Source organism: Phoenix dactylifera, chromosome 5 (genome assembly GCF_051530095.1).
Source record: "Phoenix dactylifera cultivar Ajwa chromosome 5, Ajwa_hap1_PhDact_Kaust_v1.1, whole genome shotgun sequence".
Classification (NCBI taxonomy): Eukaryota; Viridiplantae; Streptophyta; class Magnoliopsida; order Arecales; family Arecaceae; genus Phoenix; species Phoenix dactylifera.
Window position 1 is genome coordinate 39,301,583 of NC_143194.1, and position 13,671 is coordinate 39,315,253.

At 42.1% G+C, this 13,671-nt stretch overlaps 2 protein-coding genes across 11 annotated transcripts; both read left to right on the plus strand.

Annotated features, from left to right (window-relative positions):
• Window positions 1-1,065: 1,065 nt before the first annotated feature.
• LOC103708836 (caffeoylshikimate esterase) lies at window positions 1,066-9,096 on the plus strand. 10 transcript variants are annotated; one of them, XM_089931069.1, is made up of 4 exons: window positions 1,066-4,081; window positions 4,252-7,462; window positions 8,509-8,703; window positions 8,773-9,096. In XM_089931069.1, exon 1 carries the CDS (start codon window positions 1,220-1,222, stop codon window positions 2,243-2,245), a length of 1,026 nt encoding a protein of 341 aa, XP_089787195.1. In that variant the 5' UTR covers window positions 1,066-1,219; the 3' UTR covers window positions 2,246-4,081; window positions 4,252-7,462; window positions 8,509-8,703; window positions 8,773-9,096. The 10 variants fall into 10 exon arrangements, with proteins under 10 accessions (XP_089787195.1, XP_089787196.1, XP_089787197.1 ...); XM_089931070.1 differs by having other exon boundaries at window positions 8,783-9,096; XM_089931071.1 differs by having other exon boundaries at window positions 8,978-9,096.
• LOC103708809 (uncharacterized) lies at window positions 5,055-9,096 on the plus strand. Its single transcript, XM_088722848.2, has 3 exons — window positions 5,055-5,372; window positions 6,981-7,102; window positions 8,501-9,096. The coding sequence occupies exons 1-3, from the start codon at window positions 5,055-5,057 to the stop codon at window positions 8,637-8,639; spliced, it is 579 nt and encodes a 192-aa protein (XP_088578974.2). The 3' UTR covers window positions 8,640-9,096.
• Window positions 9,097-13,671: the final 4,575 nt, after the last annotated feature.

A 13,671-nucleotide genomic window follows, 5' to 3' on the forward strand; every position in this document is an offset into this window, starting at 1 on the left:
CTTCTCACATATAATAGAATAAAATAGATTTATTTATCTAATTTATATTTCCTTGCATGACTCAACTAACCACCATTCAGTGTTAGGTGGGTGACAATTAAGATTTTCAGCATCATTTGGTTGAGTGCCGCTATCAATCATCAATTCATTCATCTGTTTTTTTAATCAAAAAAAAGTCATTCGTTTGTGTATTATCACTACATCGTTTTGATATGATGATGAGAGGTTGGTGCGATGCTATATCTTTCTGGCAACCACATACTACGCCGAGCTGGGGCGTGGGATCACGTGATCGATATGTTCTCATCTCTTCTTGGCAGGCAGGCAAAGTGCGTTAATTTCTGACCTTTGGGCGATGCCAAAATTGATGTCTCGGGCCATGATGAAAGCTACTGCTTGGCCAAAATATTGGATGACCAGTTGGATTAGGAACCGAATGACGTGGACCAGATCAGGAAGTCCCTTGTGTGAGCTGGGTGCTGGCCTGGGTCCTTCAATTTTGTGGCGAGTCATGCTTTTGGGACAAAATCACAAAATAGGAAAAAAAGTACTGATATTTGTACCGCAGTTCCACATTGCACCACACTAATGTATACCGTATATTGCACCACTGATGTACGAATCACGAGCTAACATATGGCACGCAGAAAAATCTATTCCAGTTGGACTCGAATTGTTAGGCTCATCTAAAAAAATTGACGACTTTGCTCTTCGTCTGGTTCTGAGCTCTAGACTCAACTCTATGGGACAAAAAACTCTTCTTTTATAAAAAAAAAGCCCAAGGTACCAAGTATGCATAGTATAATAATTCTATACTGCAAATTTTACTATATTCAAGGTCGCCTTCTTCTTCTCAATTGCTCCTCTGTCTTGTCGCCGGTTTAGGCATCGAAGAACTTCAAGTCGCATCGAAGAAGCTTCGTCTGGTGCAAGCAAAGCGACAAATTACAGTGCCGTTTTCTTCTCTAGTAGACGAAGCGGACACCTCGATGCGACTGAGAGATAGCCCTACACTGGTAGGGTCATCGTGTCTTCGAGTAATCTTTAGTTTTTACTCAAAATATCGTCATCCTTTCTTTATATAAAGGCGACCGCCACCCGGTCCGCCTCACCAAACCCTCACCCAACTCCGCACACCACAAGCCGGGGTCGGTAAAAACCGAGCTCGTATATATGGACCACCAGATGGCCTTTTCCCCCACATTCCGCAAGCATCGCGATGGGGTCGGAGGCGACGGTGCCGCGCTTCTTCTGGGGCGATAGCCCCGGCGAGGAGGATTTCTACGCATCGCAGGGGGTGCGCAACGCCCAGTCCTACTTCGCCACCCCGCACGGCCGCCTCTACACCCAGTCCTTCCACCCTATTGACCGCGCCACCGGCGAGCTCCTCCCCGTGAAGGCGCTCGTCTTCATGACCCACGGCTACGGCTCCGACACCGGCTGGCTCTTCCAGAAGATCGCCATCGCCTACGCCACCTGGGGCTACAAAGTCTACTGCGCCGACCTCCTCGGCCACGGCCGCTCCGACGGCATCCGCTGCTACCTCGGCGACATGGAGTCCGTCGCCACGGCTTCCCTCGCCTTCTGCCTCTCCGTCCGCCGTGAGCATCCGTCCCTGCCGGCCTTCCTCTTCGGCGAGTCCATGGGCGCCGCCGCCACCCTCCTTATGTACCTCCGCACCCCGGAACCGGGCGTCTGGACGGGGCTCATCTTCTCCGCGCCGCTCTTCGTCATCCCGGACGACATGAAGCCCTCCCGCGTCCGCCTCTTCCTCTACGGCCTCCTCTTCGGCCTGGCCGAGACGTGGCAGGCGATGCCGGACAACAAGATGGTGGGAAAGGCCATCAAGGACCCGGAGCGCCTCTGGATCATCGCTTCCAACCCGCGGCGCTACACAGGACGGCCACGGGTGGGCACCATGCGCGAGCTCGCCCGAATCTGCGACTACTTCCAGGCCAACTTCGACAAGGTGACCGCCCCCTTCCTCACCGTCCACGGCACCGACGACGGCGTCACCTCCCCCGCCGGGTCCCGGTTGCTGTACGACAAGGCCTCGAGCGAGGACAAGACCCTCATCCTGTACGAGGGGATGTACCACTCCCTCATCCAAGGGGAGCCCGAGGAGAACAGCCAGCGCGTCCTCGCCGACATGCGCGCCTGGATCCACGAGCGCGTCCGCCGCTACGCCATCGCCGACGGCGACAATAGCAATAAAGTTCAGCTACTCTACAGGTCAACTCATTAGAGCATCCAACTCTCCACGGTTGGATCTGGTGCTCCAACGAGACTTTGTCCCAATTAATTAATTAATTAATCGACTCTTTGGATAAAAGTTGCAGTACTTGCTATTCAATTTAATAATACAACATATGTGTTGCCGATGGTTTCACCTGTTCTTTTATAAATGGAGGCATTGATAGATCCATCGTTCTCACGAATTATGTTATATACTTATATTTTAGATCCGAGCAGTTGGTTGGTTGGTGAGTGTGCACTATTACATGGAAGTTTTCCTTGGCCCGGGGTTGACCGCCCACTGCCAACTCTCGACGTAGTATTCTTCCGCATATTAGTTACTTTCTGTTCTTTTAAGTAACAGCAAGCATCGTAACATTGACGGTCTCCTCCAACTCGTCTTAGGAGTTAGGATTCCTTTCCTATGCTTTTCTTCTTTCGGTTGACTTTTTTTTTTTTTTTTTTTTTTTTCTGGCGGATCTTGGATCCCTTTCCTATGCTTTTCTATTTTCGGTTGACATATATTTTTTTTGGCGAGTCTTAGATTCCTTTCCCATGCTTTTTTATGCTCTTTTTTTCGTTGACATTTTTCTTTTTTTCTGGCGAGTCTTGGATTTCTTTCCTATGGTTTTTTTTTTCGGTTGACATTTTTTATTTTTCTGACGAATCTTGGATTCTTTTCTTATGCTTTTTTTTTTTCAGTTGACATTTTTATTTTTTCTAGTGAGTCTCCTGGGCTGGTGCCTGGTAGGAAAGTGTCACCACATCTGGCATTATATAATTATTTATGATCAACCACCACTCTTTGATCACTCATTTGATTTGAAAAAAAAAAAATCAACAAAAAATAAAAGAATGCCTCTAATTTCATTAGAATTTTTAAAACAGAAAAGTAAAAAAAAAAAAGTAGCATTTCTATGAAAATAAGATCCTCATATTTTATAGGAAAGAAAAATTATAGAGGACATGAAAAATCTATTTTCTCACCGGTTATGAATTGTTTGTTTTTCTAAAAATTCTTTTAAGTTATCAAAATTCCTGCATAAATTTTTTTTTTTTAATCAAAAGTATACTACATATTTCATACAATTTTTCTAAAAAAACGTAAATACTCAACCAAACATGACCTATTTTTCACAATCAACCAAATGTTAAAATTATTATTTCAGATATTATATTTTTAAAAATTATTTTCTTAATTTTTTTTCCGAACTTAATGAGTCATGGATGACATCACGCCCACGTCTCATGAGGTGTTGAGCCACCAACTCCGCAAACCGTCCGCTGTCTGCTCCCAACAGCACACAGCGAACCAATCATCTCTTACATGGCAAGCCCGGCCCCAACTCCTGGTCGGAAGCCGAAGGGACAAACCGTTCGGTAAAACGAACAGTATCCTAGGCCAACCCAACCGATTGGGTCCACTGCCACAAAGTGATGTTAGATTCTAACTGTTAACACGTCACAAAATGTTCTGCTTCCGATCACACCCTTTATATTAAGAAACAGTTATACCAATGATTATACTACATGTACTTACAAACTAATTAAATAAATAATTACGCTACTCTCTCAGGATGAAGGCATTTAATCTTGCAACCACAACGTAATCCATGTACTCTGCAATAATCAGTGTCCTGCAGAACTGTACCGCATCTGATGATGATTGAGATTCTTCTCAGTGAAGGCCCCAATATCAAAAGAAGAACAAATCTATAACCGGATAGATGACCAGGCGAGCATACCATTTTTGTTGGAGGGACAAGTTGGTGGATTCAATTACCTCCAACTTTAAGACCCTGAACCATCTGAAATGCTACCTAGACTCACAAAAGGATAAATCTAAGTTGGTTCTTCATTCTTGTTTCGAACTTTATTTTTTTGCTGCAATTTCATATTTTATACATCTCTTCTGACCGCAATTCTTTTGGTAACCGCATGGATATGTGCCGCTTATCCTTAGTTACTAATAATAACTTCAAAATTTGATTTTTTTTCTTCAAATTATTTATGTAGGCCAAAAAAACCAACCTAATAGGGCAAGACGAATTATTGGATCCTATACCCACATCTGGGATTCCAATCCTGATCGAAATAAGAGCTGCGGGGCTTCTAACTTTCTTAGTGCAAGCAAACAGGATGGCAGCTAAGCTTCCTTGCCTTTTCGGTTTACATATAATTTTTTAATCTTGAGTATTTTAAATAATATATTAAAACTAATTCTTTCAAATAATAGTCAATATCGAGCTTTGTGCCGGTCTATACTCTTCTATTTTAAATTTTTTTTTGTATGAATACCCTCATAAATATTGAATTTTGCTTGAATACCCTCTCAAAATTAATATTTATATATATACCATTGTAAAATATTTATTTTATTATTATCTTTTTTTATCTTAATTTTTGAATATATACCCACGTCATCTAATGCCGTTAACGATTTCAAATTAAAATAATTAAAATACTCTTATTTTTTTCAAATAATAGCTAATACTGTATTGGCCTGCACTGTTTTGTTTTTTTTGTTTTCTTTTTTTTATCTGCGGTCGTTGGCCGGTCTTTCCGATGTTTGGCAGCCTTCCCGGCGGGCCGTCTCACGCTCGGCGCGACCTCATTCTGGAGTCGGCCCAAATCCTGTTTGAGTTCTGGCCGAAGCCCAAGTTCTTCGAGATGATGGAATTGGGCTCTTGCCTTGCGAGCGGAGCAGTTGCGCCTCGTAGATTGCGGCGAAGTCCTTCAATCTCTGTTGCCGGGAAAAAGAAAAAAAAACCCCAACCCTACCCGATGAGAAACCGGTTAATCTCAGACGGCCAATCCCCATGCCCCCTCCATCCAAGTTTCCGGCGACCCACCGCCTGGACCCTCCTCGACGCCCTATATTGACCTTCCAGAAAAGGAAGGTGGGCGGCGGCCGGCGGCCGTATTTCGATGCGGAGGGTGGGCTAGTGGAGTTGCAACTGGAGGAGGACCTGCCCCACCTGTTCGACGAGCAAGAAATCGACCGGTCGATGTACGGCGAGCGCCTCTGGTTCCGGGATCCCATCGCCAAGCACGACACCATCGACGGCTATCTCTTCAACATTCGCCTCCTCGAGCTCCTCTTCAGGCGCGACTTCTACGTCCATCACGTGAGGCAGGTCTGCTTGAAGCCTGGGATCCTTTTTTATTTTTCGTATTGTTTGTTTTTAGATGGTAGGGTAAGTGATCCGTTCAATTATCCTTTTTTTCTGTCCAAGACCTTGGGTTATTTCTTTAATTTCTAGGCTTAATTTCATTGGAGAGTCATTTATTTGTTTGTTTATTTTCAACGGTGAGAACCCTTGAAGATATCAAGATCATCATGACGCCACTGTAAAGCAAAGTAGTTCTAAGAATAGTTGACAACATTTCTACATGAAACTGTAGGATTTAGGTTTGATTCTTCTTTTAGTTTCATCCTATTGATGATAGTTGTGGATCTTGATGTAAATAATTTGGACATGGTGATCTTGATAAGTATATAACAGTATATAACAAGTTTTACTTTTGCTGCTTAAATAATTAGTCATCGGTTGCAGATGAAAAAAAGGAGGAGGATTAATAGTTTACACTTAGACTGCACGAGTATTCCAATCTTAGTATCTATCTGCTCCCCATGGTTTTTGCCAAACCAAAAAAGATTCAAAAGCTCTTTGGGTTGTCTCAATGATAATCTGAGTCTCTTGCGGCATGCAGTGCCCCTGTAGGCAAATTTTTATGCTAAACGGAGATTCGAGATAAATTTCTATTTCGTCCTTAATTGTCTGCACTGCTGTCTATGTATTTTGTCCTGGGAGATCATGTCGAACCCATATCTCAATCTAATCAACATGGTAAATGACGATTTGCACTTATTTGAAAGACAAGGGAAAAAGTTGGAAGAACTATTGCAATCAAGGTTTGCCATCTCGGTATCGGATCTGTACCGGTGCCACACTAGCACAGTGTCGGCACGGTACAAAATTTTTTTGGCATACCGAGTTGGTATGCCACCCGTACTAGATATCGATACCGAATTAGTATGGTACGATACGTTCCGTAGCATCCTGTTTGGGCCGGTACGGCATACCATGATTGGAATCATAGGCTCATCTGCATGTCAAAATAGAGATAACAAGATAGCATCCCTTTCTTCTTTTCTAGATCATAATTTTCTACTTCTTGTCAGAATTTAGAAGCTTAGCTTGAGGGCTTCCTATGCACCTGCAACTGGTTTTCTCGTTCTTTGAAATGACAATGATTGTATTTTTCCTAAATGCATTGTCGCATACTATTTTACAAGGAGAACCCTGGAAATTAGTTATAACAATATTGAAATCAGCTTTCCTTGGCATTGAGTTTTTAAAATAGTGTAACATTAGTTAGAACTCAGATATATGTGGCCCGCTTGTATACTCGGCAGCATTCATTGCACCAGTTCACCCCATCGAGGGCCCACTTACTCTTTGAGACTGTGACCCGCAGAGGATCACCACTTCAGGTAGGTCTATGCCGTCTAGCACAAGTCATATTTTCGTGAATCCATTTTACATTGTTGTTTTCTTAATTAGATGGAGTGGACCCTAAAAAATGACCAATCAATGCTTTGTTGTCAGTCTTACTTTGTTTCTTTTTTAGGTGTAGGAAGGATTTTACTATATTTTTTTTGTTCCTTTTTAATGTGCAATTACCAACATAAATATTTTGCTGTTTGTTAATTTTTTTAAAATTGAATGATTTGTATTTAGACAGGAATTGATGAGATCACAACAAGATGGACTGTGGTGATGAGATTTGTTCTTCTACCATGGAAACCAGAGTTGGTCTTCCCAGGAATCTCGATCATGGGTGGCAATCCCCAGAACCAGAAGTTCTGTAGCCATGCGATTAGCCTTATTTATAGCTGTAATTAAATACCGTCATTATTCAGAACTGAAATGATATCTTCCAAAATCGCATAGAATCTTTTTCTTTATATTTAGTGTTTACTTTTATTTTCCGCCTATAGAATGTTTGGGATTTCATAATGAAAATTATTTTTCATTTGAAGGTCTGTGGGATGTTTTAGAACAGGCATTAGCCTATTTATTATAAATTTGTCGTCCCAATTCGTCGACCTTGTTTGAAGCATATGAATATGGTCTTTCAATTCTTATGCATAATAGCTGCGGTTCTACAAGGCTTGGAAACACCGAAGTACCAGATACTGAAAAGAACTGCTACTTATGAGGTGTGGATGTTTTCTCAGTGAATATGCTACACATAGTTCATTGTAAATTGTATCATTGGTTAAACATGCTACTAGCATTCTTCGTGTACCATGTCTCTGGAGCAGAACCACATTATTTCAACCCTTTAATTTGTGAAATGTTATTCATGTTATATTTTTATACACCTTAATTTGTGAACATAATTCATGTTGTTTGTTTGTATCAATTTCAAACTTCCAGAAGTTATTTTGAATATCATTGTTATTAGAAACTATTGAGACCTTTAGCTCCTTTCTTCAACATCTATGTCCAACTCATCTGATATGAGGAGGGGTTTCGGCTCCGGTCCCCTGTTTCATTCAAAACATGGAACCCGGAGGGGGGGCTTTTTTAAAATTTGCAATTTTTAAGGAAGTCGGCAAATGGACCGTAGGTAGTGCCTTTCCTTCGCGGCCCTCCGCGTGCTCATCGGCCTCTACCGCCCTCTTTCTGTCTCCCTCCCTCTCTCCCCCTTCTTTCTCTCTCATTTTCTCTCTTCCATTCTCCCTCTTCCCTGCCTCCTTTACTGTCTCGGTACGGGCCCGACAGAACGGTTCCGGGGCGTACCGACCCGTGCCACCGGGCAACCGGTTTGGGTTCCGGTTCCGGCACAGCAAACCATGCCTATGACTATCCCTATCTTTACTCAGGCTCGTGATGACAAATTATCATAAGTATCCATCCAGATTGTTCTACCAATGGACATAGAGTGTAGCAAGTAAGAAATTCGCAACACAATCACTAACATTTCTTGAACTTGAAAACCGCCATGTTTATTTTGCAAAGTGATGGAGAAATTCTGAACTGTGTTTGGAACAAGAAGACGTTTTACATAGAGATGTCTTGTTTACTGGATCTAAAGAGATGCATAATGTGATCTGGTAACGTGAAGATGCTTCAAATCAAGAAAACTTGTCTGTGAACTTTAAATCATTGGTCTTAAGAAACTAAGAAATGGTTTGAAGAATTTGTGCTCCTTTAGGAATTTTCTTATTTGATAATAATTTTGATTCAATCAGTTTACCAGCCCCTGGCGTGGAAGCAGTTAGCTTGCGAAAGCTAGAAGGAGGCATAGTGGCAGCAACAAAATTTAGTGGAGGAACTTGTCCACAAAAAGGAGAAAGAACTGCAGTGTGCTCTACTCAAAGATGGTTTTAAACCTCAACAAGGTTACTTGCTTGCCGGTTATAATGATCATGGGCAGACATGGAGCTTTATAATGGTATGATTTCTCTTTTCACCAGTAAAATACTTATCATGCCTTGAATAAAAACTAAATTGGACTCTGCAGGGGTTTGTAGATATATGATCTGTTTTACGACCAAAGAGTACTATTTCAAATATCACCTTTCTGGAATGCTGAATTTGCTTCTGCTACTCCACAGACCTTTTTTCGTTACCCTCTCTATCTGGTGTATGATGTGTACCAAAAGTTGTATATTTGGTATTTTGTACATGTATCCGGGTGTTTGTGATGCATGTTGTTTATTCTGCAGATTGCAAAATTTTCCTGGAAGGAGAAGTTTACATTCTTTGGATGCTCAGATCTATAAACATCCAACTCTTTATGTCAACTTTTTTTTTTTTTTTTGGGAAAATTCTAGTGCTGTGATTGTAGTTCCATGCTTCAGCATAGGGTTAGAGATTAGCATTTGTTGTCAATTTTGTTTTTTGTATTTTGTGCTTTTCACTCAGCCCATCCTCTTAACATTTGTCGTTTTTCTTTTGTTGAAAATGCTCTCTTCTTTTCCTCAAATAAAAAAGAAAAAAAGAAAATGCTGTCTCTTCTTCTTCACGGCTCCAAAGAGGAAGAAGATGCTGATATGGCTTTGTGAGTGCACTCTAGAATAGTTTATAAATATGTTGCAGACTGATGGATGGAAGATATATGCTCCAAGCTAAGGGTCATCCTTGTTGTAAGTGAATAAGCTACCCCAAGAACTGTGAATTTTGGATCAATGCTTACAACCACTTTCAATGGAAAAACTTCATTCTTCTTAAGCCATGGTTTGTTGTTAGCTGTACAGGGTACCAAAAGATGGAAGCAGCAGTTAGGAACCATGTAACCTCTTGATTTGCATCCATCTTGTAAGTGTGACAATCATGTTTTATCCTAACCCTGTTTTAGGTCAGAAAAGTGCCACCTAAAGTAGGATGCACAGTGATGGTTGCCAACAAATTGATCTCTTGCAAGTTGAGCTAACTGGCTGATAAATAACTTTATCTGCCTATCCTTGAGCCACCTATCCATGAGTTTTATGAGTATAAACATTCCCCATTATTTCATGATATTGTGAGCTGGGAGTCTACTCTTCAAACTTTCAAAGTCTTAGATATTTGCTGGGAAGGAAATCTCATGCGGCTGATTGGGCAGACGCTAAATCATTTGAAGGTGATTATTTACTTCAGAAAGTTGAGTTGCTGCATCCAGATTTTGCTGGGATTTTGGCTGCTGATACAGCTGCTACTAGAGTTGGGCAACGGGCCGTGCTGGGCCGGCCCGGCCCAGGCCCCCCGGGCCAAAACTCTAAACGGGCCGTGCCTGGCACGGCCCGCTTATGAAGCGGGCCGTGCCTGGCACGGCCCGCTTATGAAGCGGGCCGTGCCTGGCACGGCCCGTGAGGCACGGAAGGCAAGCCCGGCCCGGCCCCCGGCCCCTCTATTGGTGGGCCGGGCCGGGCACGGCACGGCACGGGCCGTGCCAGGCACGGCCCGTAACGGGCGGTAACGGGCCGTGCCAGGCACGGCCCGCAACGTCTCTAAACGGGCCGTGCCCGGCACGGCCCGTAACGGCTCCAGACGGGCCGTGCCTGGCACGGCCCGTCTGGAGAGGGGGGAAGAAAATAGCCGTTTCCAACGGCTATTTTCGGGAAAAAGACGGTTTTGCCCCTCCCAACAGTCCTATAACGGCTGAATTGAGGGGTATTTTGGGAAAAAATTTTTTGGGCTTCTATAAATAGCCCATTCCTCCCTCATTCTCACCACACCAAACCTCTCATTCTCTCCTTCTCTACTGCTATTATTTCTCTCTTCTAAAGTGCTCTTCTAGCAATTTAATTTTTAGTTTGTTCAAGTGCTACACAAGAGGAGGTTCCTGTTGAGAAGAGAAGGTCGCTTCTGTTGAGAGCACAAGAGGAAGCTCGGAATCTCGGCGCTGCCTCTGCCCTCCGACCCTCTACTCAATTCCTCCTTGCGGTTAGTTTTTATTTTTTGAATTAATCATAGATATGTCATCTTTTGAGGAAAGTCAGTTTGGCATTCCTGTTTCTGAGGGGGAAGAATCTAATCCCCAACCCCCTGTTCCTAGTTCCTCTAGAACTGGTGAACCGAGTGAAGGTCAAACCTCTTCTCGTAAGAGGACTAGTACTGTATGGAATGAATTTGATAGAGTTATGGTTGAGGGAGTCTGGAAAGCTAAATGTAAAAAATGTGCCAAACTTTATAGTTGTAGTAGTAGTGGGGGAACAGGGCATTTAAAAAGACATCAAGAGAGTCATAGGATGCATGATTCTCATGCTCAAACTCAAAGTAGCCTTAATATACAAGGGGGATTACTTGTAGGTAATTTTGCATATAATCATGAAAATCAAAGAAAAGCACTTGTAAAATGGATAGTTAAGGATGAATTACCTTTTAGTTTATGTGAATCTTTTAATTTTGAAGAATATGTTCAATTAAACCTACAACCTGCTTACAAAAGAACTAGTAGGCGTACATTTAGAAGAGTAGCTATGACCAATTTTTTAGCAATGAAACAAAATTTAATTGAAACACTTTCTACTTTAAATGTAAAAATTTCATTAACTTCTGATATTTGGTCAGCATCTGTAGGTAGTAATTCTTTTATTGCCATTACTGCTCATTATATTGATAATGATTGGCAATTAAATAAACGTATTCTTGCTTTTCGTGCTTTTGATTTTCCACATTCTGGGCAACAAATTTCAAATATAATTTATCAAACTGCATGTTCATATAATATTAATGATAAAATTATGTCTATTACTTTTGATAATGCATCTAATAATAATTCTGCTGTTGTATTATTAAGAGACTCATTGCATCCCATATTAGATGGAAATTTACTGCATATTAGATGTGCATGTCATATCTTAAATCTTTCTGTTCAAGCTGGCATGGGCATGATTCAAGATGTGATTTCAAAAATTAGAAATGCAGTTTCTTTTATTCATGCTTCTAGATCAAGACTTCAAGAATTTAAGGAATTATGCATAAATCATGGTAAACGTTTTAAAAAATTTAAACTTGATGTAATTACTCGTTGGAACTCCACATATAGCATGATACATGATGCATACCCATATAAAAATTTATTAAGTGCATATATTAATGATCGTGGATTAGGATTTACATTGACTGAAACTGATTGGAATAAAGGAAAAATTTTGGAAGATTTTTTGCTTAGTTTTTATAATGCTACCAATGTTCTTTCTGGTATTTATTACCCTACTTCATGTTCATTTTTACAACAAGCATATATAATTAGTCAAAAATTTGCAGAACATAGATATGATGATGTTTTAATGCCTATTATTCACCTAATGGAATCTAAATGGAATGAGTATTGGGACAGGATATGTCCTATGCATAACTTAGCTGCTGTATTTGATCCTAGAGTTAAATTAAATGGCGTGCTAATTTTACTTGATGCATACGCTGAAAATATGAATCAAGATGCTGAATCTGCTAAAGATGAGGTAAGACAACTTCTTTATGATATTTATGCTATATATGATGAAAAAATTCGTGGATCTAGAACACAAATACAAACCTCTATTCCTCCTTCTAGTAGTTCTCGTTCGTCATCTATTTTTTCATTCATTGCACAGAGAAGACACACACATGCTTCAAGTTCCTCTTCATCTTCTTCATCTTTAAGTAGTGAACTAGAATTTTATTTACGAAATGATCTTCAGTCTGCATATGATGAAAATCAAATAGAGAATCTAGATGTATTATCTTGGTGGAAGAGTGTTAGAAATCAATATCCTGTTATGTCTGCAATTGCACGCGATATTTTAGCTGTGCCGATGTCCACGGTAGCATCGGAATCCGCTTTTAGTGCAGGTCGGCGTGTTCTTGACGAAAAGAGAAGTAGGATGACGGGCGAAACGGTGGAGATGCTTCTCTGCTTCAAGGATTGGCTGGATGCTGAGGCAAGACTTCAAGATAAAGGTGGACATAATACAACATCCTCTGATGATGATGATACAAACACTACTGAAGACTGAAGACTGAATACTGATTCACTGAATCACTGATGATTAGTAAGATTTCTTAATTTTTTATAATTGTACATTTTTATTGTATTCTGGAGGTCAGACCAAGGTCCAAACCTCGGCCCTTTCTTAGTTTCTTATTGTATTCTAGAATCTAGAGGTCAGACCAAGGTCCAAACCTCCCTTCATGTACCATTTTGATTGAAATTAATAAACTGGTAGGGGTCTATGCCAAACCCCCCACCATTAAGGTGGCTTTATATTCATAAATCAAGATTTCTTAGTGTTCATAATTTATTAATGTATTAAAAAAATTTTATCGGGCCGAGCCGGGCCCAGGCCCGGACCGTGCCAGGCCCGCGTGCCAGCCCGGCCCAGGCCCTTATGGGCCGTGCCGTGCTGGCACGCGGGCCGTGCCGTGCTTGGCCCGCGTGCCTAGACCGGGCCGTGCCGGCCCAGGCCCGAAGCGGGCCGTGCCTGGCACGGCCCGCTGGCCAGGATTCGCTAGCCCAGCACGGCCCTATCAAAGGGGCCGTGCCAGGCACGGCCCGTCACTGTAGCTGGCGGGCCGTGCCAGGCACGGCCCGCTTCGTGCCGTGCCAGGCACGGCCCGCTTCGTGCCGTGCCGTGCCGGGCCGTGGGCGGCCCGGCCCAGTGCCCATCTCTAGCTGCTACGACCTTCATCAGGCCTGCTTAACGGGTTGCTGTCACAATTGAAGTGCAGGTACTATTGTGGCCTTTAACTTCCATCTTCTTCTATCTATTGTATGTGTTCTTTAGTCGCAGGCTGTTGTCGTGCATCCTTCTGTTGGATGTACCAAAAAAAAGCCCAAAGTAGATGTGATGTGGCCATCCATTGTTCTTGCTGGGTGGATCACAAGTGCTTAACACAATTGTCATGCTTTAAACATAACATGTGGATCTCTGGTGCTACCATGGCTTTAAACATG

What these genes read in the sequence shown, in the direction of transcription:
- LOC103708836 (XM_089931063.1), top strand. Translation starts at nt 1,220, where the DNA reads ATGGGGTCGGAGGCGACGGTGCCGCGCTTCTTCTGGGGCGATAGCCCC.
- LOC103708809 (XM_088722848.2), top strand. Translation starts at nt 5,055, where the DNA reads ATGCCCCCTCCATCCAAGTTTCCGGCGACCCACCGCCTGGACCCTCCT. An exon ending in ACGTCCATCACGTGAGGCAG is followed by an intron (nt 5,373 to 6,980) that starts GTCTGCTTGAAG and finishes ATTTGTATTTAG; the next exon opens with ACAGGAATTGATGAGATCAC. An exon ending in GGCAATCCCCAGAACCAGAA is followed by an intron (nt 7,103 to 8,500) that starts GTTCTGTAGCCA and finishes TGATTCAATCAG; the next exon opens with TTTACCAGCCCCTGGCGTGG.